The 23,391-nt window shown below is 53.4% G+C and overlaps 1 protein-coding gene across 14 annotated transcripts in view; it reads left to right on the top strand.

Annotated features, from left to right (window-relative positions):
• The window catches only part of DAB2IP (DAB2 interacting protein), a 202,085-nt gene that overhangs the window by 149,465 nt on the left and 29,229 nt on the right, over nucleotides 1–23,391 (top strand). For 11 of the 14 annotated variants that reach the window (XM_063353368.1, XM_063353370.1, XM_063353373.1 and 8 more), the window contains 3 exons: nucleotides 9,759–9,912; nucleotides 16,619–16,717; nucleotides 18,913–19,467. In XM_063353368.1, the coding sequence (XP_063209438.1) occupies nucleotides 9,759–9,912; nucleotides 16,619–16,717; nucleotides 18,913–19,467 (808 nt within the window). Of the gene's footprint in view, nucleotides 1–48; nucleotides 1,201–1,350; nucleotides 1,469–1,759; nucleotides 1,852–9,758; nucleotides 9,913–16,618; nucleotides 16,718–18,912; nucleotides 19,468–23,391 lie in introns of those variants that run through there. The other 3 variants (XM_063353377.1, XM_063353381.1, XM_063353379.1) reach the window with 3 other exon arrangements.

Below are 23,391 nucleotides of genomic sequence, written 5' to 3'. Positions count from 1 at the left end.
GCGGGGGAGACGGGGGGAGGCAAAATGTGCTAAATCCAGAGCACTGTTCGCAGACTGCAAGGGGAAAGGGGTCTGCATGTTCTCCGCGAAGGAGACAAGGAGGGAAACGCGCTGACCGGGGTGTTCTGCTGCCAGCATGGCTGTGAGCTGATGCCGTCGTCCCCAGGGCGCGGTGGGGACCGGTTTACCCTGGAAGGATGAAAAGGACCCCACTGGCCTTAGGTGACAAGTGCTCCTTATTATTCAAGCCCAGCCATAATGCTGCCAGTCCTTCACATTTTCTGGATCCTTTGGAGGTGAGAGAGGGTCATGCCCACCTTTGGCTGAGGAGGAGAAGCGTAAGTGAGGATGTGCAGGGAGCTGGTGTTGGAGCTGGGCAGAGAACATACGAATTTTGACTCGTTTGTCAGCGGTGCTGGCCGGAGGACAGTCCATCTGGGAATCCGGCTTACCGGAGGAGGCGACACTCATGCCTGCTGCCTCAGGCGGGACCTGCCCGTCTCCTGCTCCGAGTCCTGCTTCCTTCCCCTCTGCAGCGGGGAAACCTTGAGAATTCTTGGGAATCAGGGATATTTCCCTTTGCTCTGGTTTCCCCCCCAGTGCTGAGCGGCGGATGCGGTCCAGGTGCCTGCTTTCTCCCCCGATCCGGAGCAGCCTTGCATGAGCTGGAGGATTTATGATTTGCTGCAGACATGGACGGTAGCCTTTGAAAAGTGGGAAAGGAAGCAGCCATAAATAACAGGCAGGGGACAGTGCCATGTGGTGGTTTTTCATTTACTAGATAGTCCTACTTTGTTCTTGATGAGTAATGGAGGCATTTGAATACGCCACGATGACAGCAGCAGTCTGGCTCTGGGAACGTGTCGGCGTGGGCTGGGTGAGGATGGTGGCAATCAGGACAGTTGGACCACGCTGTGTAGCCTTCCCCTCTGCTCTCCTCTGCCTCACGTCCTCCTCTCGCACTTACCTGCCGCTCTGGGCACCGTGTTTCCTGAGTCTGCATTTCAGCAGCCCCGAGCTGCGCGGGGAGCAGCGGGGAGCCGGGCTGTGAGGACGGCCGTCACCGAGCCTCGCCGGGTGCCGGTCGGCGTTTGGTCCCCATGCGGCGAGGGGTGCCGAGGTGCGGATCATGGCTCACGCCGGTGCTGCCGGCTGCTGCTGCAGGCGCTACTCCTTACTGTGGATTGCGCTGCTGCAAAGGTCAGTGACTCTGCTTTCCGAAATGGGCAAGGAATGCGCGTCGCATCCCAGGGCAAGGACACCCGGGGCCTGCCTTGTCCCCCCTGCGCTCCGGCCATCCCGCAGGACGGCCTCCGGAGGGACACGCTCCGGCAAGAAGCGCCCTAGTGCAGGGTTTTGGCATTTTTGCAAAAATAAAGGCTCCTGGGAGAACTGGATTTTCCCGAGGTTTATCACAACAAAATGAAAGCGGCGAGGGGACACGGGGACGGGCTGGCTTTGGCGAGGGGTGAGCGGCTGGGCGACCCCGGGCCCCCGGGGAAGGGTGGGCGGCGGCGGGGGGGGTCCCGGCCGGGCTGCAGGACCGGCTGCTCGGCGGCGGGGCGGGGGGGTCCCGGCCGGCACCCGGGGAAGCGCCATCCCCGCCCGCGCCCTCCGGAGCGCAGCCTGGGCTCGGCGCGGCTGCCGCGGGGGGCCGCGGCCGGCGGTGGCGGAGCGGGGGCGGCGGGCCCGGGGCGCTCTGCCCAGCTACAGCGCAGCCAATCCGGCGGCCCCGGGCGGGCGGGGCGGTGGCGGCGGCGGCGGGGCCGGCCCGGGGCGGCGGGGAGCGGGGGGCGGCCCGGCCGGGGCCGGCGGGAGCGCGGCATGGCCGAGGCGGAGCGGGCCCTGCGGGTGAGTGCGGGTGTGCGCGGGGGGCGGCGGCGGCGCCCTCGGGAACGGCCCCGGTTCCAAACTCCGCGCACGGGCTGCGGCCGCCATCGGGAACCAGACCCCGCGCATCGCCCGGGCGGGACCGGGATGGGGATGGGGCGGAGGGAGGCCCCGAGCGGGAGCGGGGCCGGGGCCGGGTCGGGCAGGGAGCGGAGCGGAGCCGGGGCCGGAGCCGCGCGGCTGTCGGGCAGCCGCCGCCGGGTGGTCGCCGCCCGCCGGTCGCTCCCAGCCCCGGTCCTCGGCGGGGATTGTTTACTTCCAGCCGCGCTCCGTCCGTGGTTCGGTGCGTTAAGAATTCCCGTTTTCGTGGGTATTTCCGACCGCGCCGTGGCGGCGGGCGGCCGCCCACGGCCGGGCTGCGCGGGCAGGGCCGCGGCCGGGGACCGGGCTGGCGACTTCGGCTTCCCCGGGGATAATCCGGGAGGAGAGACCCGGCCTCGCGGGCGCTTTCCTGCCCGCGCTCTGCCTCCGGGCTTGCGTCAAGCAAAATTTCAGCGATAAAATTGAAAACCTTTACCCCCGCCCTCCTCCCGCGGCGGAGGCTTGGGAGTCTCCAGCGCATCTGGGGAGCGGCACCCCAGTGTTCCAGCTGTGCCGCCCGCGGGGGGTGGCAGGGAGCGGGGGGCTCGGGGCAGCGCCCACAGCAGCCGCACGCCCTGGTGTTGCTTGGGCCTCCGTGGAGCATCCCCGGGTGGTTTTCGGGGCTCCAGACGGGTGCTGTGGGAATGACTCGTTCTCGGGGTTGTTCGGTGGTGGATCTCTGCGCTTGCATCAGGTGTGTACCGACACGGCTCTGTTAATGTGTGCTGGTTTAGCCTGATGTGATAAAAAAGGTAATTTTTTTTTAAGTGAAGCATCAGTTTCTGTTAAAAGCAAGATGGTGGTGCCACTCTGCTCTTGGGAAAGAGGGAGACGTTACTTCCTTAGCTTCTTTGCATCATTTTTAATTATTGAAACTCAGGCAGTACTTCTGATCACCTTTTGTTTCTTGCTCTTTAGGCATTCTGCTTGCTTTTGCAGTTTTTCTCATCTTGCACATTACAAATCCGGTCAGTTCCTTGCTGGTTACACTGTGCTGGACCTGCAGGTTGTCACTGACGAACTTTGCAGCAGCACCTTGTTAAACAAATATCCACGCTCAGGTGAATGTCACGGGTTAAAATCGTCCTTCAGGTTGGCAAAAACAACATTTGGAATCTGGTATGAGCTGACAAAGTCCTTTTGAATGTAATTAATTCTGCTGCCAGTTAAAACTGAGAACAGCCTAAAACCAAGGGCAGGCATTAATAAGTTTAATTACATGTCCTTTGTGTTGCTCAGCAAAGGTGTTGCGTTAGGGTAACGTGTGACACCAGCTTCCCATCAGGAGCGTGCCGAGGGGTGTTTCCCAGCACCTTGCCACCCAGAGGGCCCCAAAGGCTGCAGAGCATCCACCTTCCCTCCAGCCCACCGTGCGCTGCCAGGGCAGAGATCAGCAGCTGGCCTTCAGAAACCTGCCAGAGAAAGTTGAGGTTAGCAGAACGTGGAGAAGGATGTGCTGCAGCTTCATCCACACATCCTCTCCTATGGGAAAAAAAAAACATTCTCTCATCTTCTGGGAGCGTGCAAGTTCTCTTGCGCTGTTGTTCTTGCGTATTCCCATAACATCACTTTCGTATTTATTTGTTGAATGGGAGCAGGATGAGGCGGTGGGGAGGAATGGATGAGAAGTCCCGGCAGTGGTCAGGAGGTTCGTGGGAAGTCAGCGCCGGCGGGGGGGTCACACAGGCGACGCTGACGAGGGCTCGGGGAGAGCTGCTGTGCAGGAGAGCCTGGTTTGCATCCGCTGCGGGACCAAAGGCTGCCATCAGACCAGTTTGGTGGTCCCAGTTGGTGACCAGCATCAGGGCGGCTCCAAGGCTCTGGTGGGACAGCCTGCGCCCGGCAGAGCTCCCCGGCGCCCGGTTTTGCTGCCCCCGGTGAAGCTGGCAGAGGATGGCCTGTGATTTACTCCCATCTGCCACCGCTAAAATCCTTCTCCCGTCTGATGTTGCAAATCAATTTGGTGGAATTGTCCACTTTGTTCTCAGTCATAACAAAACTTAATCCCCAGGCTGGAGACAGATTTAAATTCTGTCTACACTGCACGTGGATCCCGCGGCGTGTTCCGCCGCGTTTGTGCGTGCAGGACCCCCTGCAGCCGACGTGCGCTGGGTAAGGGCTGCCCTAAAGACCCTCTTCCCAGCTGGTCAGAGAAAGGAACTGTCAGCCCTTGAAAAGCTGTATGCAGGGAATGTTTCCTAGCGAGGAGACGTGTCGCGGAGTCAAACCTGTAATTTAGGAGATCAGATCCCTCTGACAGTGGGGAGGCATTCAGGTTGCAAAGGCCGACTCTGCAGCTGGTATCGATGGGACATCTCCAGCGTAGTGCCCGGGCTTCCTTCAAAATTCCCCAGTCTGTTTGTGCTCTCAGAGTGGAGCAGTAGGAGATTTAAGAAAGGCTCTTTATTTTTTTTCCCCATGTTTCAGCGTCACGTTTTGTGTCTGCTCCATCCTTCTGCAGCTGCCCAGCCAGGTGCCCTGCTTGTTCCTGTCTCTCAAAAATATCAGGAAAATTTTCATGATGAAACCCCAGAAGCAGCAGCTGGGTGGTTTCGGGCAGGTCAGGTTCTGAAATGAAAACCGATGGGGTTGCCCCTTTGAGGGCTTGTCTTCACAAGAAAGCAGTTTTGGAATACGAGCGTATGAGTTTAACCCACAAGACCTGTTCCAGAATAATTCTGTGCAGACAGGCCCTAAATTTTTTCCTTCCTTGTGGCCTCGGCAGAGTATCTTTGTTCTTGCAAGAGCACGGAGCCTAGGCTCCCCGTCAGTCCCTCCTGTCCCTCTGCGGAGCTGCTGCTGACGGATGGGTGCTGCCTCCGATGCTCAAAACCCAGCCCTGGAGTTTCGGGAGGAGAGGACGGATTGTCCCTCGTGCTTCTCGCTTGTCCACCAAGTCTTTGCTGCAGTCCACGAGCTCCTGGTCAGGTTAGGTGTGCTGTCACAGCCCGGTCATACTTGATGTCCCTAATTCTTTCTGGCTGCCTCTGAAGGAAGCAGGCAGAGGGGGATTGCATCCCTTCACATGGTAATGTTTTATGACTTTTATTATTTAGAACAACAATCCTCTCTCGTTGCTCTTGGGCAGTAAACCTCTTCTTTTAATAACCAGAGACTGGCTGCCTCTCCGTAGGACTCTCCAGGTCAGTGCCGGTAGCAGTAATGTTATTTCTCTTTAGAACTAATGTGGTCTTTTATGAGATTTTTTTCCCCTCCCTTCATTTCAACCGAACTTTAGGCAAGTAGAAAGGGATTAAAATAAGGCCCATGGCAAAAGGAACTGAATGTGCTGTTTGGAAGGAGGGTTTCCTGCTGTGAGATGTCTCTGGGCAGCTGGCCGTTCCCACCATATTAAAACAGGGGTGTAGGAACTGAATTTGATCAGCTCACATGGGTCGGGCCGGGCCCTGGAATACCCAGTGAGTTATTACAGCAGGAGATCGGATGGCCCCGCAGGCAGCGGTTTGAGAAGCGGTGGCAGAGAGATGAATTTGAACAAAGGACCTCTGTCATCTTGGAAGTGCACGTATGCAGTAAGCAAATGGTGTTCCAGGTGAGTTTGCCTGTTAGGACGTTGGATGGCCAAGGAAGAGCGCGTGTTGACAGGGACTCTGGTGTCTCTGTCCCCGCGGACGCTGCTCTCTGCCCTCGCGGGGTGGGAGCAGGTGGAGCTGAGGAGGGTCCGTCTCCTGCTGACGGGGGCAGTGATCCGTCGTTACACTCCGTTGGGGTCTCTTGGTAGAAATGTGCCTGGCTCCCCATGGGAGATGCTGGCTGCGGGTGGTGAATCTGGGAGCGGAGCCAGAGGGGACGGAGACGAGTCCCCCCGGCAGCTGGGGCACCAGCACAGCCGCCCTGTGCCCCATTTCGGGCAGAGTCCAGCCCTCGTGTTGTGTGCTTGATATTTCTGCACTCCTCCATCAGCTAGTGGATTTGTTGGGTGTTTTTTTAGCACTTGCCCACCCTCACCCAGTAAATTGTCTTTGGACGAAGTCTCCAGGTCCTTTATGGCCTGATGCAGTACAAGACAGGGACGTTATCACTCCAAGGGCTTCACTCTAACGCACAGGCAGCAGGTTTATGTTTTTCCTGCCCAAACGGGGGGAAGGCTGAGCCGTCCTTTTGGTACGGAGAGTGCCCTTGCCCTCCCAGACAGGGAAGCAGCTTATGGCCTTAGCAGGACCTTTTTCTTCCTGTTAATACAAAGGGAGGTCTGTGGGAGCTGCGACAGGGACTCGCAAACATCTTCCAGTAAATGGACTCCTGCCACAGATGTCATGGTACTTACCAAAGGACACGAGGAACGCTCTCTCCTCTAGATGCTCTTCAAAGGACACCGTGTATCCTTTGAAGACTGGTGGTGGACAGCCATCCTTACATCCCGGACATCATTTACAGCCCCCTGGACCATGCTGGATTGCTGCGGACTAAGTGCCGTAGCCTCAGAGCTAGCTCTGGGCTGCTGTGGAGGGGATGAGGCCAGTGGCCCTGCGAGGAGGCTGGCCCGGGCCGCACTCAGCCTGCTCTGCCGGGCTGCCTCTGGCAGAGAGATCCCTCATCCCTTCCACTGAGGTTTCAAACCAGAGTCTCTAATTAAGGACATCTCCCCACTTAGCTCCTGATCCGCAGACAGATGCAGGGCCTTTTAGGGCTGGTTTGAGACCCGGAGCGCTCCCTCCGTACGGTGCAGCATCTGGTGAGAAATGGTGCTGTGTCTGACCCGGGCTGGATCCGATCGGCCGCACAGGAGTCAACGACGCCGTGGGAGCGGGTCCTGCTGGGGCAAGAACCTGACAAATAACCTCCTGCCCAGGAAAAGTCCCGTTAATTTTAGGGTTCCCAGAGGCATACGGCAGTGTCTGGAGGGATATAAATACGCATTGGCTGAATCTGCTGAGAACATAATGTGTCCTGCGAAACTCCCCCTTGGTAATTCTTCGTATTGCACATCTGCACTCCCACCCGTGGCCTTGCAGCTGCGGTAGTTTTAAATGAAAAATAGACTTGTTTTGTTTTAATTTCAACAAAAATTCTTAGGCCAGCATGAAGCGGTCCCGCTCGGTGACGTGCATGTGTGCATTGCAGTATGTAGTTCCTGAGCTGTGGGTTTGGTTTATCAATATTTATATTTGTCCAAATGAGAGTGCAAGCCTCAGCTTGGTTACTTACCTTTTCTCATTTCATCTGTAAAATAAGGAAATAAGATTTGCCATAAATGCCTTGATTCTGGGCTTATCGGGGCTTGGTGCGCAGTCGGTATTGTCAGTTCTTCAGCTGCTGGATATTAGTTCTGCGCTCGGCATCCAGAGGTAACTTGATCTGCCTGCCTGTATTAGAGTTAATTTACAGTATCATTCAGAGGAAAAGGATATGGACCCTTTTCTGTGAAAATAGTGTAAAATTGCCAGAAAGTACTGGGAAACGACTGTGCTCAGTTCCTAAAAGATCAATTTATTCACCATAGAGATATGGGGTGAGTGGGCAGTTTCGAGAATCGCTAATGGGATAGAGAGCCTTGTGCTTCAAAGCCACCGCGCCTGATCCTGCGCAGGGCTGTGCCAGCCCAGGGCTTTTAGCATCTGAGGGCTGCTGGCTGTCCCCTGAGAAAGACATTGTGGTGTCGTCGCCTCTTTTTCTGCAGACCAGAGCCGGTTCCACCAGAGCTGGTCCTGGCTGTCGCCTGGGTAGATGCAGGGAGGTGTCCGGAGGCCAGGCTGTCCCTGCGCCCTCGGGCAGCATGTCCCCAGGCTGGGGAGGAGGGTGGCCTCCAGCTTTCAGAGCTGCCCATTTAGCAGGCTCAGCTGGAGAACACAGCTGCTGGCTGATGCCTTATCACCTGGGGCTTCATCGATGGCATGAATCTTAATGGCAAATCTAGAGAAACACCTGTTTATCTTCCGCTGCTGTTTATCTCGGAGTCTCCTTTGGCTGTTTCCTAGATTCAGCCTGGCGTGTGATTCACTGGAAGCGATGAATTTTGCATGCGCTATTGACATTTCTCGGTGTTTTGGTCAGCTTTATTCTAGAGAACGACAAAACTCAACACACAGAGACAAAGCAATCTGAGAGTATACTAGGGGCATTGTTGTTTCGCTTATGAAAGACTATGAGAATATCTCAAAGTCCCCTTATTTCTGTCCTTCCATGACTTTGGAGAAGGCATCATACTCTCTTTGTGGACAGAGTGACACGTGGTCTCTCTGGAAGACCATAAAGTGCCTGCCAGAGGTTTTAAAGGTCAGAGTTACCGGCATCAGAGCTTCTCTGAGCTGGCTGGCGTGGGAACGTTTTACATGGTGCAGGCTATAGAGAAGGGAATTGCTCCCTTTGCTCTCAAGTTATTTTTTCCCTTGCCGCTTTATGGTTTTGCTCTGTTTTCCCTGGGTGTACCTAGCTATCTTTTTTTTCTTCCCCCCCCCGAGCTCTCTGGTTTAGCTTTAAGAGTTACAGCACCATTGATTGTATTGGCTGTCTCGAAAATGGTGTGCTGCTTGCTGTCTGCGGGCTCCCTGCTGCTAAATGCTGCCAGTGGGACTCCAGAGCATTTAGATCAATCGATAGGGCTATCATGGCCTTATTTTCCACGCTGTCCCCATCCCGGGGATGTGTGTAACAATTGGAGAGAGCACACGAGCCCTCGGGTTATTGGTTGCAGAGCGCGGACCCAGCCGCCGGCTGCAGCTGTGATCCAGCTGTGTGCATTTTGGTGGGGAGAAGGTGCCTACGCCCGGGGACGGTGTCTGCCCCAGCAGTGCCACCTGCTCCCTGGGCACGCTCCTGGTGCACCAAGCAGACACGGGGCTGGGCTTTTAGAGGGATGTGTCGTTAATTCCTCCCCATTTGCAGGTGACTCCCTTCTGTCAGTAGGGACTGAGTGCTGCGAAACAGCATGGAATGAAGTAGGACGCTGATGGGATCTCCCACACGCATGCAAACCCAGTCATAGAGCCATGGAATGGTTTGGGTTGGAAGAGACCTTAAAGATCATCCAGTGCCACCCCCTGCCCTGGGCAGGGACACCTCCCACCAGCCCAGGTTGCTCCAAGCCCCGTCCAACCTGGCCTTGAACCCCTCCAGGGATGGGGCAGCCACAGCTTCTCTGGGCACCCTGGGCCAGGGGCTCACCACCCTCAGAGTGAAAAATTTCTTCCTGAGATTTCATGTAAATCTCCCCTCCTCCAATTCGAAGCCATTCCCCCTCATCCCATGGCTCCCCTCCCTGACCCAGAGTCCCTCCCCAGCTTTCCTGGAGCCCCTTCAGGGACTGGAAGGGGCTCTAAGGTCTCCCTGGAGCCTTCTCTTCTCCAGGCTGAACCCCCCCAGCTCTCCCAGCCTGTCCTCACAGCATCTCTGTGGTCTCCTCTGTGCTGGCAGTGGGTGCTGCAGACCCGGCTCCAGAACCGATGAGCACAGTGGTTGGTGCTGGGACACCCAGCCTCCCTCATCCACCCCTGCCGCAGGGCACCGGGAGAGTCCCACGCAGGAGATGTGGTGGCCATTTACAGACATACTCGGCTGTGCAGGGGCCCGCAGTCTCCAGACCTCTAGTAATGTCCTGACTGTATCAGAGTTTGGGACGAAATGTTTTTACTGAACATAAAGCCTGTAATAGGACCTGCTCAACAGATTATAAATGGAACAATATAACAGTCCCTGCTATTCTGGGCCCTTGGTTATCTCATGGCAAAAGCTTCCCAGGAATATTCTGCAGTTGTTGCTAACAGATGGACTAAATAATTTCTCTGGGAAGGAAAGCATCCACTGATACCGTTACGTTTTTCCTCTAGATCCCATCTAATGCCGAGGCTGAAAGAATCGCGCTCCCACGAGTCTTTGCTCAGTCCCAGTAGTGCTGTCGAGGCTCTGGATCTCAGCATGGAGGAAGAAGTGGTCATCAAGCCAGTCCACAGCAGCATCCTGGGACAAGACTATTGCTTTGAGGTAAGGCGCCCTTCTGTCCGTGGCGGGGCCGTCTGGGGAGCCAGGTGAGGGCTCGCATCGCCGGCTTTTGCTTCTATAAAACATTTCTGCTCTGAATTGCTACGCAGAGACCGTGTCATAAGCAGAAAATTACTCCCACCTTTCCAAGGTGGATCCTACCCACAGCAGGAGAGCAGTGAGCTCCTTGCCTCCTAACCGTTGGGGCGGCAGAACGTGCTGCAGGCAAAGGCGCTGAGCTGCTTCAGGCTGTGCGTTAGCGGAGCATACATTCATAGTTTGTGTTCATACAGATATGGGAAAGTGCTAATCCCTACTCAGTGTTGACAAAGACATTAAACGTGGTCACAAAGATAGTCTGCTGCTGTCAGTGGGAGTGTTGAGGACTTTGTCTAGAAAACTGAAGCTTCGCTGCTTGAGTAAATAGAAAAATCTGTGAGTATTTCGATTTTTTTTAACACCTGTTAAGGCACGTGGTTAGGTCTGTACTAGTGGGAGGTGGTAGGACACGTACAAACCAGTCTGTAGCTGGATAATTCGATGTAGTATGTCTTGGGAATAATTTATCCTCCCTCATGGATGGCAAAGTATTATTGCTTATGGCAGCGGCTGGATATAGAACTGGGAAATGGTTTTCTTACAGTAATAAGGTGGTCGATACTTGTGTTTCTGTGAGGAGAAGGTAACTTGTTTGTACTTGGACCCAGAAGAGCAGATAGACCGTATCTCCATGGTGGGATCATTCTGTGGGTGCATGATGGGACTGCAGGCTTTTCTTGGGTGGGCAGCGGTAGGCAGAGACGGCCTTGGCAGTGTCCAGGAGGAGTCAGACTGGAGAGATGAAGGTTTTGGTTTTTTACTGAAATTAGCACACTCGGAAAGAAAGGAGTTAAAAGATCCGTTTCTTAAAATATAAGGTGGTAACACAAAAACAGTCGTACAAAAAATAGCCCCAAACATAAACTCCGAAGTGGGCTGAGGCGTAAATTTTCCAGTGCTGTTCGTTCTCTGTAGAATTGAGCAAGTGCGGCAGGTCAGGAGAAGAACAGTTTTGTAAATTATATGGCCTCTATTACATTCCACTCAAGAAAGATAAAATGAAGCTAGATGGAAAATAGATGTGACATCCATAATATAAGAGTTGTTTACCAATTCTGTTCAGCGCACAAGAGCAGAGGAAGGGATATGAACAGTACTTGTAGAAAGTTGACTGAGAGGGAAATTAGACAAGTCATGCACTTGTAAGGAGGAAGAAAATTTTATTTTTAAGTGAGTCGGATAAAGAAGAGTCATATAGAAAAAAGAGAACACGTTAATTGCTGATCTGCGAATCCCGCAGAGGAAAGGAAGAATGCCAGAAAACAAAAAGGACATTGATCTGTAGCCGACGGTTACTCATCGGCGAGCTCCAGCGGGAGGGGCTGAGGTGAGAGCTTAATGGCATATTGTGTTAACGCGTTGGTCTTGTGTCTCCAGAGAGCCTCTACCAAATTTGGAGTGAGGTCGGCACCGAAATGAGTTTGCAGGTGTCGGAGTCCCTGGGTAGCAGGCAGTGACCGCAGTCCGCCATGCGCGTAGGTACAGCTGGCCGAGGCGAGGGGTCGGTGTGTCCTCTGGGCCGGGGGACAGGCCTGGGCTGTTGCGTTCAGTTATTACTGTGTCCTGGGGGCCCTGTGTGTGGCCTGTGATCCCAAGTCCCGCAGCGTTGCTTTATCTGAAAGTAGAAGCAAGACTTGCCAAAGACTGCTGCTGCCTTTTGGTGGAGGCTCAGCAAAGAGCCATAAAACCTGTGGTGGTTCCTCTGGCCTGGAACTGAGAAAGCTGATGGCCAAGAGCCACGGCACCGCTGTCTGTGGGAACAGGGAAGAGTGAGAAGTTCAGCTGATGTCCTGGAAAAGGAGCCCTGAGTAAGAAATGTCAAGGGAGAAATTTCTGCCAGAGTCGTGGAGACAAGGGGAACACTGCGATGGTGATGGGGGTTGGTATGGTGTCTTGTCCCTGCACTTTGAGGCTATTGTGGGTCTATTCTCGAGGGAGATCTGTCAGGAATGGCCAAGTTTGCTGTCTCAAATGGAGAAGTGAAGTGTTGCTGTTGTTGGGCAGTGCCAGCGTTACACAGTTCCTAGCTACCTTCTCCCTGCGGTGGGGCGGTCGGGCAGCGGGCAGTGCCTGGGAGCTGCGTCCATCACCAGCTGGCTGGTGTCTCTTCGCTCTCGGTTGGGATGTTGGAGCTGGGTTGGCCGGGCTGGCTCGGCGTGCTCTCTGGGGTCCCTCACCAACAGCGGCGTGCAGCGGCTTGCCCAGAAGCTGATTGCGGTCCTGGCTGCCCAGCACGGGCGGTGCGAGGCACGGCGTGCCGCAGGTCCTCCTCCACCGCGTTGCAGCACCGGCCTGGTGGCTCGGAGGACAAGATGACAAGATTTGACGTGGCTGCAGATGGAGCCGCGCCGAAGAGGGCAGGTTCGGGGAGAGAACTGGCAGCGCACCCAAACGGAGACAAAAGCAAGAGGTGCCAAAGCCATCTGCAGTGGAAAAAAACCAAGAGGCTGGTTTGGAGGGAGCTGGCTGTCGGAAGGGACGGTGCGATTGTTTCTCTCCTTCAGCTCGACCGACCTGCAGTAAGACGTGCCGGAGCGGCCGCTCGACCCCGCTCCCCTCGCTGGGCTCTGCCGGGGTACGGGGAGCCAGCAGCAACGCCGTGCTTTTTCAAATGCGGTGTTTGGCTTTTGCTGCTTATTTAGTTCTGTGAAACTTGGATTTTTTTCTGACTTGCGGAGTACTTGGCAGTCAGTATTTACCTGTTTCCTTCATTGATTTTTTTAAAAAAGGTTACTCAACGTCATCTTCTTTCTCCTTATAAGACCTCCAAGTCAGCATAACCATCTAGTGCCGCTGTGTGTGCTGCGTGTGCTCGATGTGCAGTGGGCGTCTTAGCCCAGTAAAGGAGACTGGGAGTCCAGGCTGTTGCTGGCTCTGCTGTTTTTGGGGTCCTGGTGCCGGGGCAGTTGGGACAGAAGGGCTCTGTGTCTGTCTTGGCAGCGCAGGGTCTCGCCCCGTTGCACAGCTCGTGTCCAGGCCGTTGCAGGATGTTGCTGGGGGACGCGGAGCAGGAGAAAGAAAAACTGTCGTTGCTCCAATACAATGGAAACCGTGTCGCCTCATCCCGGCCTTGCCTGAGCGAGGGAGAATTTAGTGCAGCTAAATTTAGCTCCTCTAAATTTAGTCCAGCTGTGCAAATGTTCGCCGTTTCTGGCGGGGCCCTTCAGACGCGGGGCTGGCCCCGGCGGCGCTGGCTTGCCCTTCTGTGCTTGGCTATGGTGGTTTTTACCAGCCCTCGCCCTCGCTTTTCCTCCTGAAGCCTTCGGAACACTTTGAGTGAAGCGGCTTCAGTAACTCAGTTATCGTCTTCTGTTGTTACTCCAGTGGGATTCCTTCCAGTGTGCTTTGAGGAACCCATCCTGTACCTAAGACATTCTTAAAATGACAAGATTTTATCTGGCTTAAGGGATCACCCATCCGAGGACTGTGGATAATGAATGTGAATAAGTAACATTTTAGAAATTAATGAGTTTTATTAATTGAGTTTATCCTGTGCATTAATAGTATTCTAGCATATCCAAAATCTTGATGGGACCAGAATACTCTCTTTATCAAGATAATTAATATCTCATGAAGATCATTAAAGCCGTATGATGTTTAGGTCAGAGCTCAAAGCTGGGATGTTATTGCAGATCTGGGGAAAATTACATTTTTGGTCACACATGGTAGATACGACCTTCAACTCCCGTCAGATCAAGAGGGCTTCGTATCTGACACATGAGGATTTCCCCCTTCTCTCGCTTAGTGTGACAGTTACAGTTTTTTTGAGTGATTAGTTAGTTGGTAATTGTTTTGGAATTGAATCATAAATTTTACCATGATAACTCAATAATATGTTGACTTAAGTGTGGCAAGAAAATATATTAGATATTCATCCTAACTGATAGCTGGTAAAAACCTGACATTTAATTAACAGACTCAATAGAAGGACAGCTAAATTGCATGCTTATTTATTTAGATATGAATCCTCTAGGCAGCTGTGGGATCCATGTGTGTCACCAAGGAGAACCTGTCTTTAAGAGAGCATCTCTCAGCAGCCATCAAACAAGTTGTAATTCTCTTTTATGGAAGAGCTTCCAAGTTCCTACCAAATTCTCTAGATCTGAGAACATTTGTTTTCAAATGCACCAAACTCCCATCAAAACAAAATTGTTGACCAAAAAGCTAGGTGAGAGATGGCCTTTGAGGCAATGGACTAATGGTATAGTTTAATGAAAGGTATATTTGACTTATTCCACCTTTATTAACTGATTTCTGAGCAATGAGTGGGGACTGAATTTTGTGGACCTTAAGATGTCAGTGGGAGGGTTTTTCCCACTGTGGGATACAGAAACCTGGCTGTGGATGATTTTGAGTCTTTTGCAGCTGAATTAGGTGGATCAAATAAGACAGGGCTCACGTTTGGAGTTGTTAGGTTCTTGTCTGAAGAACGGTTTTGAAGCCTTAGAAATCCGCATCGATCGAGCAACCAGAGAGCTGTCAGGAGCAATGCTCATTTGCTGGGCATCTTCCATGTTACTTCAGTGTAAGTTCTGTTCTTAAAAACTGTTGCTAAGTGGTACTTCTGGGCTCGTTGTATTTGTAATCCAGTGTTAGGGCGGTACAGCACCACGTCAACAGTAATGCAGCCGTGCGTTGCTTGGCTTTAGGTGCCATTCCCGGCCAGATGTATGGCTGTGCTCGGCTTGAATGCGGTTGCAGGCACTTCTACTGAGAAAAGGATCAAGGTGCAAAACTGCTGTACGCTCTGGCAGAGCAAGGCCAGGGGTCACATGCCATGGACAGTCTTGCAAGTGGTACAGCTCTTGAGCCACCAGAAGTCCGTTTGCGAAGGCTCTGGGACGGAAATTCACGTGAGCGCCTGCAGCAGCACAGAGGAGACGAAGCAGGCTGGATTTGTAACGGGAAACTTTGAAGAAGCTGGAAATACACTGAAGCGTGAAAGGATGCTGAAAAGATCGTACTGCTGTGCCTACTAATACAGAGTCTTCTTTTCTTGGAAATAGAAGATAACTTGTGCTCAGAAGAATGTATTGTTGTACAGGACAGAGGATGAAAGCACGTGAGGACAGGGAAGAGTGTCTGCCTGAAGGAGAGAGCTTCTGGGATATCAAGGGTTGGAAGATTTCTTGCACTTGCTGTGTAAATACAGGATAGGCCTCTTCTCATTTTGTCCTGGTTAGCAGATGTCTGTGTTCAAAGGAGGGAATGTGTTCAGCTCGTCACTGAGGTTGGCTAATGACAGATCTTAGCAAGTGCTGGCTCTGCTGTAAGAACAGGTTAGGCTTCTGGGAGAACATGAAATTAAAGGAGATTGTGTCTCCCAGAAGCAGATAAGCCAGTGTGCAGTGTGTAAACACAAACACCGTGAGATGATAAAGTACTCAGAAATAATTCTGCAGCTTGAGAAAGGCAGAAATGAAGCTCAAGGGGGAGTTACTTAAAGTACAAGCCAGGTCCGTTTGGCCTGCAGGCAGAGATGTACATCAAGAATATTACTGGACATGACCAAAAGCAGCGATTACACAGCAGGGCAGAGCAGCTGGCGGAGGGCTTCATGGGCAGTGCAGACCTCTGGGACCACGGTCGTGGGCTGTCGGCTCGCCAGCAGGGCCTGGAGGAGACAGCGGCCTGAGGAATACGTGTGTGTGAGAAGATGCAGAGAACTATTGGCCTTTTAGACCTTGGCTCAGTAAGTGATGCCAGGGAAGCTTGGTGTGGTGGGTGGGAAGAAGTGTTTGGTGCCTCTCATCCTGGGGCTGCCGGGCAGCCGTTGCTTCAGTGGGCTCTCAGCGGGGTTGAGTTTCCATGTGGCAGCAGGGATGTGATAAGGAACGAGGGGTGTTTGCACCACTGGAAGTGTCACTGCTGCGAGCGTGCTGCTTCAAAACCTGGCTATGAAATCCCAATGACCAGAGAAAATCACACAAATACTGCAGAAAGATCCCTTGGAGCGATACTGGCAGTGTGAGAGGCGAGAGGAGGGCTCAGCAGCACGCCACTGGCCATCTCCAGGTCCGGGAGCCCCAGCCGGGTCCTCCCAGCTGGGGCCGAGGTGCTGTGAGCACCGGGGTGCCTCCGGCCGGGCTCTCCGCTCCCACTCCTACTGCAGCCAGGAGCGGGGCGTATGTAGTCGACCCCATGGTCTTCAGAGGCAACGGGACACGAAGGGGGAAGGTAGGAAATGAGCCTTTCCGCGCCTGACGTTCTGCTGAAAACAAGGAATGGGTTGTTACTATCACAGGCTTTGGGCGATTCTGGAGGAATGCCAAGCGGTTGCAATTTATGTTTAGTTCATCTAAGGATTTATACTCTCTCAGTTGTGGGACTTGGTGGTTTAAACTGTCGCATGCATGGGGCCCATTATCCAGTATTTTCTGGTGTGGAAGAAGAGAAGTAATTGGAATTTGCTTCCATGATTATTTCTGTGACATACAGAGTTGCCCTGTTTTTCAGCTAGCCTTAGGGGCTGTTGCTTCATGCTTGGGTAAAGCTGTTTACTTAAAAAAAGAATAAAAATCCACTAGCATCTTTCCCAAGTCCCCCTCTCCCCCCAAATCACAGTCTGCAGTGTGCTGGTCAAGACATAATCCTGTTCCTTTCCCTGTAGGTGACGACTTCATCAGGAAGTAAGTGCTTCTCGTGTCGTTCTGCAGCAGAGCGAGATAAATGGATGGAAAACCTGCGGCGTGCCGTGCACCCAAATAAGGTAGTGGCTTTGAGGAATTGCCTCTGTTATAGTTCAGTTCCTCGTTATTACATTTTATAGCCCGGTGCATAGTATCAGCAGGGGAGGTATTGTCATTTTAGTGAGTAAGTGTAACTGTGGGTCAGCCTTTTTCCATATTGCTTTCTTCCGCAATTATATTTACAGGCAGGTGCCAATTGTTTCTTCCCCTCTTCTCAGCACATGCTGCTTCAGCTGTTGCTAAGAATTGATCAGACCTGAAGAATCTTTGGTCTTTCTCTGTTACCGATGATACTTGCCACTTATGTAGGACTTTCCACCTCCCAAAAGCTCTAGGACAGATGTCAGGTTGCTGCCAGCAAAGTTACAAGACTGAATAGTCCAAAGAGTTGACCTATCACGCTTCCTGACGCTGGTAGTACTTGCAGTGTTCGCTTTAGTGAGGGAGAAACTGAGATGCCCATGGCAGCAAGTTGCTGCTTCTCCAGTCAGTTGAGGTGTTGAAGCCGTCCCCTCCGGGATCTACAGAAACAAATTCTCCCTTCACTAGAACACAGGGACACCCAATTCGTGGTTTCACGGCCCACTAAAACTAAGTACATCCTAAAATACAACCTACCGCTGCTTCTCCCTCTCTGCACTGGAGTTAGCTAGCCAAGATTGATCAGGACTAATCAGCTGCAGGATTTCACAACTGATGAGCTCAATCAACAAGTCTTTTTCTGCTGATCAGAGAAGACACAAATGATGGGATGCTGTGAATTCACTCCTGGCATCAGAGCTGTGTAACTGTGCATACGAGCTAGGTGCAGGCATGGCGGGTTGCTAAAGGAGCCCTCTGTGTCGGAGTTTACTGCTCCCAGCGCAGTGCCAAATGCCACTATAAAAGATTTCCTTCAGTATCAGAACGGGAGCAGCGGAGGGGAGAGGTGGACCTCTGCCTCCAGCAGCATGTTCCTGCACGTGGAGTTCAGTGACTCCGGTGCTCTCCGAGTGCAGCAGCCCGCAGTGATGATCTGAAAGAGCTGCGTAAGGTTAACGTGGTCACACTTACCATGAGAAAAGTCCCGGGAATGTGAGTTGGGGCTGGGCACATCACTATGGCTTTGAGATGCAGCGTGCAGTGGAAATTCATTTGGAAGTGTGCCCTCATCTCAAAACATGCCATTAACTGATGGCTAACTTTCCATCTTCGTTTGAGTTCGCAGACAATAAACTCTCAGTATCTGAGTTGATATTTCTGTCAGGAATTCAGTGTTCTTGTGTAGTTCCTGCGTGTACTTCCTGAACCTACAGTACCCCATTGTGGCCTTCCAGCAGAAGGGTTCCAGCCCAGGCTCCTGGGCTGAGCAGACAAAGCCGTGGTTGCTGTTTCAGTGAGGGGTTTCCAAACAAAAGAGGTTGTTGCTGAATCCCAAGCAGTGGTTCAGCTCCCAGTGCTTTATCTTTCAAGTCACTCCTGCAACAAATGTCCCTGGATGTTCTTCCAGGATGAGGTCAGCATCACTGGGGAGCTCTTAAAGATCCCCAGTATCCTTTTCTCCGTTAGAGTTTAAAAGATACCCGAGCCAGATTTCTATTTCTGAGTTGCGGTGATTCTCCTGTGTGACTCACTCTGTCTCCCATAATTCCTCTCCATGTTTTAGTTGGGTGCTCTGGACTTCTGCCCTAAAACATCGTGAGGTTTGTAAATGCTTCTTTCCCTGCCAGGGGTGGTTGTGTTCCAGCCGTGGATGAGGTGATCCCTGGGTGTGCGTGCAGATCCCTGTAGTGCTCCTCTGTTGCAGTAAAGACGGTGCACTCCAGTGTGCTGTAAAGCAGCTCTACCGAGAAGGGAGGTGGTTGTGAGATACCTGTAACGTGGCTTCTGTTTTGCAAAAGCCATTGATGATCCGTGAGGTTCTTTCAGTTTGTTTTGAGGCCCTCTTGGCGGTGAACGGCAAATGGGACATTTATGATTTGGAGGGGTTTTATCTTCCTTGTTGCTTATATTAATTGGCACCAACAGACATGGAGAGCATGGTGATATTTGGAAAATTAACATAAGTAGTGTTATTATGCACATTCTTGAGAGCCAGTATTTCCTTAAAATAAAATGTAATTAAGCCTCTGCTCATTTAGCACATCCGAAATAATTAACTCATGTCTCCAGTTTTGTTGTGCTTGGCTTTCTGGGTTTTTTTATTGACCTTTTTTTCTTTGCATCTTTTTTTCAGGACAACAGCAGAAGGGTAGAGAATATGTTAAAGTTATGGATTATTGAAGCCAAGGACCTGCCAGCTAAGAAAAAGTACTTGTGTGAATTATGCCTGGATGACGTTCTTTATGCACGAACTACCTGTAAATTGAAAACTGATAATGTATTTTGGGGGGAGCACTTTGAATTTAATAACCTCCCATCGCTCAAAAACATTACGGTGCACTTATACAAAGAGACTGACAAGAAGAAAAAGAAGGACAAGACCAATTTCATTGGACAAGTGAACATCCCCGTCAGTTCTGTCACGGGCCGGCAGTTTGTAGAGAAATGGTACCCCGTGGTCAGCCCCAACCCCGGGAAGGGCAAGTCCCCGGGGCCCATGATCCGCATCAAGTCGCGCTACCAGAGTATGAGCATTCTTCCCATGGAGATGTACAAAGAGTTTGCCGAGTACATCACTAACAATTACATGGTGCTGTGCTCGGTGCTGGAGCCCTCGCTGAGCGTGAAGAACAAAGAGGAGATGGCGTCTGCACTGGTGCACATCCTGCAGAGTACAGGCAAGGCCAAGGTAAGACCCCTCGTCACCTGTACCGCCCCACCAGAGTCCATCAGGAGCAGACTCCTGTGTTGGAAATCACTACGTCGGTTGGGTTTTAGGCCTAGCCATCATTAATACACTCTAATTTTGCTTTTAATTACAAACGAGTTGGTGGCATGTGCAGTGCGAATGGCTAAATTAGCGAAGGGGTCGGTGGGACCACAAGACACTGACTGGGTCATTTTTCTCTCCTTCTGGGGGCTCAGGGCCCAGCCTCTACTTCATAAACAAGCACCAGTGCGAAAGTCAGCAACAGGCGGTTTTCAGGGATGAAAAGTAAGCAATGCCGGCTTAAGCTAAGCAGCCTGTGTGTGCTGGGTATTCCTCTGGGAACCCAGCAGGGTCCTGGCTCTGCTCCCTCCCGGCGCCGTCCTGCTGCGCAGAGCCCCTGGCATGGCGGGGGCGAACAGCCCCTCCAGCCTTACAGAGCAAAGCGCGCCTGCGGGCACGCGTGTCTCTGAATCGGCTCAGTCTGTGGGGTCTGGCCTGATGCTTTTGGAGGGGAGGTGTGGGGGTGTGCAGGGGGCCGGGGGTGCTCCCAGGACAGTGCTCCTTGCGGGGTTGGTGCCGGCCAACTTGCGAGTGGTGGAAGTCAGTTTTTGTGCACCACTTTGAACATCCTTCATGGTTGGGAATCCCCCAGCGGGTCTGGGGGAGAAGCAGGCCAGGAGGAGCCGGAGAGTGGGATTTATTCCTGGTTGGGGTCTGTGAGGGTGCAGGCAGGGTGAGCAGAGCTGGAGAGCACCGGCAAGCCCTGAGGTCCCCGTCACACGGGGCATGGAGTCACAGCCTTCGTCCCCAGCTAGCGTGTCACCGCCATGGTGGGCAGTGCCAGGACTGCGGGAATTAAATCATCAGCATTTTTCTCTGTTAACATCTCCCTGAACTCTGCAGGGAAGAGCAAGATTTCTAAAGCTTTTCCAGCGCTGCAGAGACGTGAGCTCTCACCTGAGGGGCAGTCGTGAGGCTCGGCTTCCTCCGCAGCTGCCACTGCTGCCGGGACCCTGGCGGGGTTCGTGGATTAGATTTAGTTACCATCTGTCGAACAGAGAAGTGGCTTGGCCTCCTGATCTAGTTCAAGGCAGGCAAAGCTCACTGAGAGGATTGCGAGGCCGTGGGCGTGTTACTGCAGAGGCAGAGAAAATAGCTCAGTTAAAGCCTTCCTGATCCCAGCGGCAGTGTCAGACCCCAGGAGCGCAGGGAAGGATGGCAGTCCCGGTCCCCTTGGCTGTGTCACCCTCAGTGGGGACAGGAGTGGCTTGTGGCTCATGGCATGTGAAATAATGCTCTGTGGTTACACGAGGAGGGCACCGTAGGTGTCCCCATCCTCACTCCTTGTGCCGGGGTTTGGCGTCGTCTGCGTGTGGTTTCTGGGCAGGGCCCTGCTTTCTGCTGTGCCGGTCCTCCCTGCACGCCCAGGGCTCTGCAGCCCTTCCCTGCCGCTCTGGTGGCACCAGTGCCGGGGCTCTTGTGGGATGACATTGCCGTGAAAGACCCTGTCCGTGGCTTACACGGTTCTGGTGCAAAAGGCTTCAGGTGTCGCCCTGATCTGAGCACCATGGATCACGTGCGGGCATGGCTGAGAGCTGTTGTCGCTGCTCCTGCCTTTTCCCTCTTCTCATCGGTACCAGGGGGGCTCTGGAGAGAGCAAGTGTGTTTCTAGACATGTGTTTGCATCAGTGCTGGAGATCCCAGAGGCTCTACACAGGGGACACAGCAAACAGTAAACAGGCTTGATGAATTTCCCCCTAAAATGGAGCTTCTGCTTTCCCTGCCTGTCATCTGCCATCAGCATTAGCACAGGATTTAGGGAGCTGTCAGAGCAACAGGAGTAAGTGGAGCATGGGAATGGGCTGGTGCGTCCTTTGCAGAGGAGCTGGACGAGCGGAGAAAGGGAAAAAACCGACGAATGCGAGAGGATGGCACACACTGGCCCTTGGTCGTGTGAGGTGGGTGCCCAGGGAGGGGACGCAGCCGCAGGAGGGGGCAGGCGGGTCCTGGTCTGCGCGGGGGCTCTGCTGGTGCTGCGGTCCCTGCCCTCCGTGGGGCAGCCCCTCGGCAGCTCCAGGGAGGACGGGGCAGGACAAGTCCATGCCCTGTCTGACCGCCGTGTTCTCGCTCTCCTGAGCATCGCCCGGCCGGCCCCTCGGAGTGCTCTGAGCATCTCCCTGGAGTTCCAACACAGAAACAACAGTCTCTTACTTTTTCTTCCCAGCCAGTCTGCAGGGGAAAGAGTTTCATTTTTCTTTTGTTTGAAGGCAAGGTGGCTCTGTAGGTGGTTGTGTGTGTTGGGGAAGGCACGCGCCGGGAGGCAGGTCTGGCTCCGAACTGCGTCTGGTTTTGGTGCCGAGGACACAGTTCCTTCAGCCCAGACTCACCCAGCACCAAACACTCCTCGTTCGGAGGCGACACCGAGTGGGAAGGTAAAACACCCGCATCCCGAAGGAGGGCACAGCGGGGTGTGAAGTGGTGTTCAGAGCCCGGGAGGAGGAGGACAGGTCCCCGTGGGGAGCCGGCGTGCTGCAGCCTGAGGCTTGAGGCGGTAGGAGGTGTCGGGTCCCAGGCTGTGCTGGGTGAGGACCTCGGCCCCGTCGGGAGCGATGGCTCCTGGCACTGGTGTGCAGGGGCCACGGGGCAGTGTCCCCTCCTCCTCTGTCCTCCTCTGACCCTCCAGAGCTTTCCCAGGCCAGGGGCGGGTTCCCCGTCCTTGTGCCTTGCCAAGAGCCTTCCCAGCGACCTCTCCAGAGCTCTCCCCAGCCCTGAGCAGTGCGGACGTGGCAATCAGCAACCACTAATCTATTTTGCTGATAAAGGGGTTTTTGTGGCTCTTGGCTGCTGTAGCTGACACTAAAGCAGCAATTACAGTTGGAGTGAGAAACAAGTGTCCGGTAGATTATCTATGAAGACTCGTTAGCAGCTAATTGCTCTTGCACTGTTTCAGGCCCTGTTTTCCTGTAGCGATTTGCTGTAAATATGGTGTAATCCCTTAATGAGGCACGACCGATTGGGTACATGTGTCCACCCAGAGCCACGCAGCAGGGTTCCCGTGCAGGGGGGTGTGATGTGGTGCTGCGCGGGTGATGCCACGTGCCAGCCACAGCCAGGGCCACCAGCGTCCCCCTGCAGTCGCAGAAGGACGATCCTTACCCCTTGACACCCCGCTTGGCTCCTCTGCAGCACTGAGCTGCCCGGTGTCACTCTCTGAAGCTGATAAAACCCAGCGGCACTGCCCGAGTGCCTGCTGCCAGAGAGGCACAGCACGTATGGCTGCACGCAGAAGGGGGACAAGGGCTATAGATGAATTTTCTCCCTAAATATCTGCTTCTTCCTGGGCTTCATAGCCGTATAGATTAAAAGGTGGAGAATGAAAGCAGAGAGTCCTCTCTGGAGTTGAACTCCGTGCTTCCTTTGATCTCTGTTTGGGAAAGGGAAGAGCTTCATCCCTGCAGTGCTGCGCAAGGGCTTGGTGCGCATCGGGGCACGCCTGGAAACCCCTGAGCAGCCAAGGCAAATAGGCGGAGAGGAGGGGGAAAGGCATTCTGATAAAGTTAGGAGCGCAAACGGCCCGGCTGCCGGAGCCGCCCCAGCCCGTTGGAAAGTCTGACAAACATCCAGCACCAAACCAGCTCTCTGAGTGCAAGCGGTTTTTTGCTGTCTCTATTTATGGACTGGAAGAGGCATCGCTGTGCCGTAAGAGGGACAGAGATTTGTGGCTGAACACAGAGACATGGGCTCTCAGCATCTGTCCTTGAATTATTATGTGCTTCCATCCTCCCAGTGAGACCACTGATAAAATGTTACCTGTAAGGGTGGGGAGAGGTGCCTGACTATTTTCATGCGTTTTGCAACCCATAGACGAAAGGCACATAGTCATAATTAAAAGTATTTCTGTTG

The sequence above is a fragment of the Chroicocephalus ridibundus genome, chromosome 15, assembly GCF_963924245.1.
Source record: "Chroicocephalus ridibundus chromosome 15, bChrRid1.1, whole genome shotgun sequence".
Lineage (NCBI taxonomy): Eukaryota > Metazoa > Chordata > Aves > Charadriiformes > Laridae > Chroicocephalus > Chroicocephalus ridibundus.
Note: the sequence above shows the minus strand (reverse complement) of the source record. Positions and strands in the feature narration are given on the sequence as shown.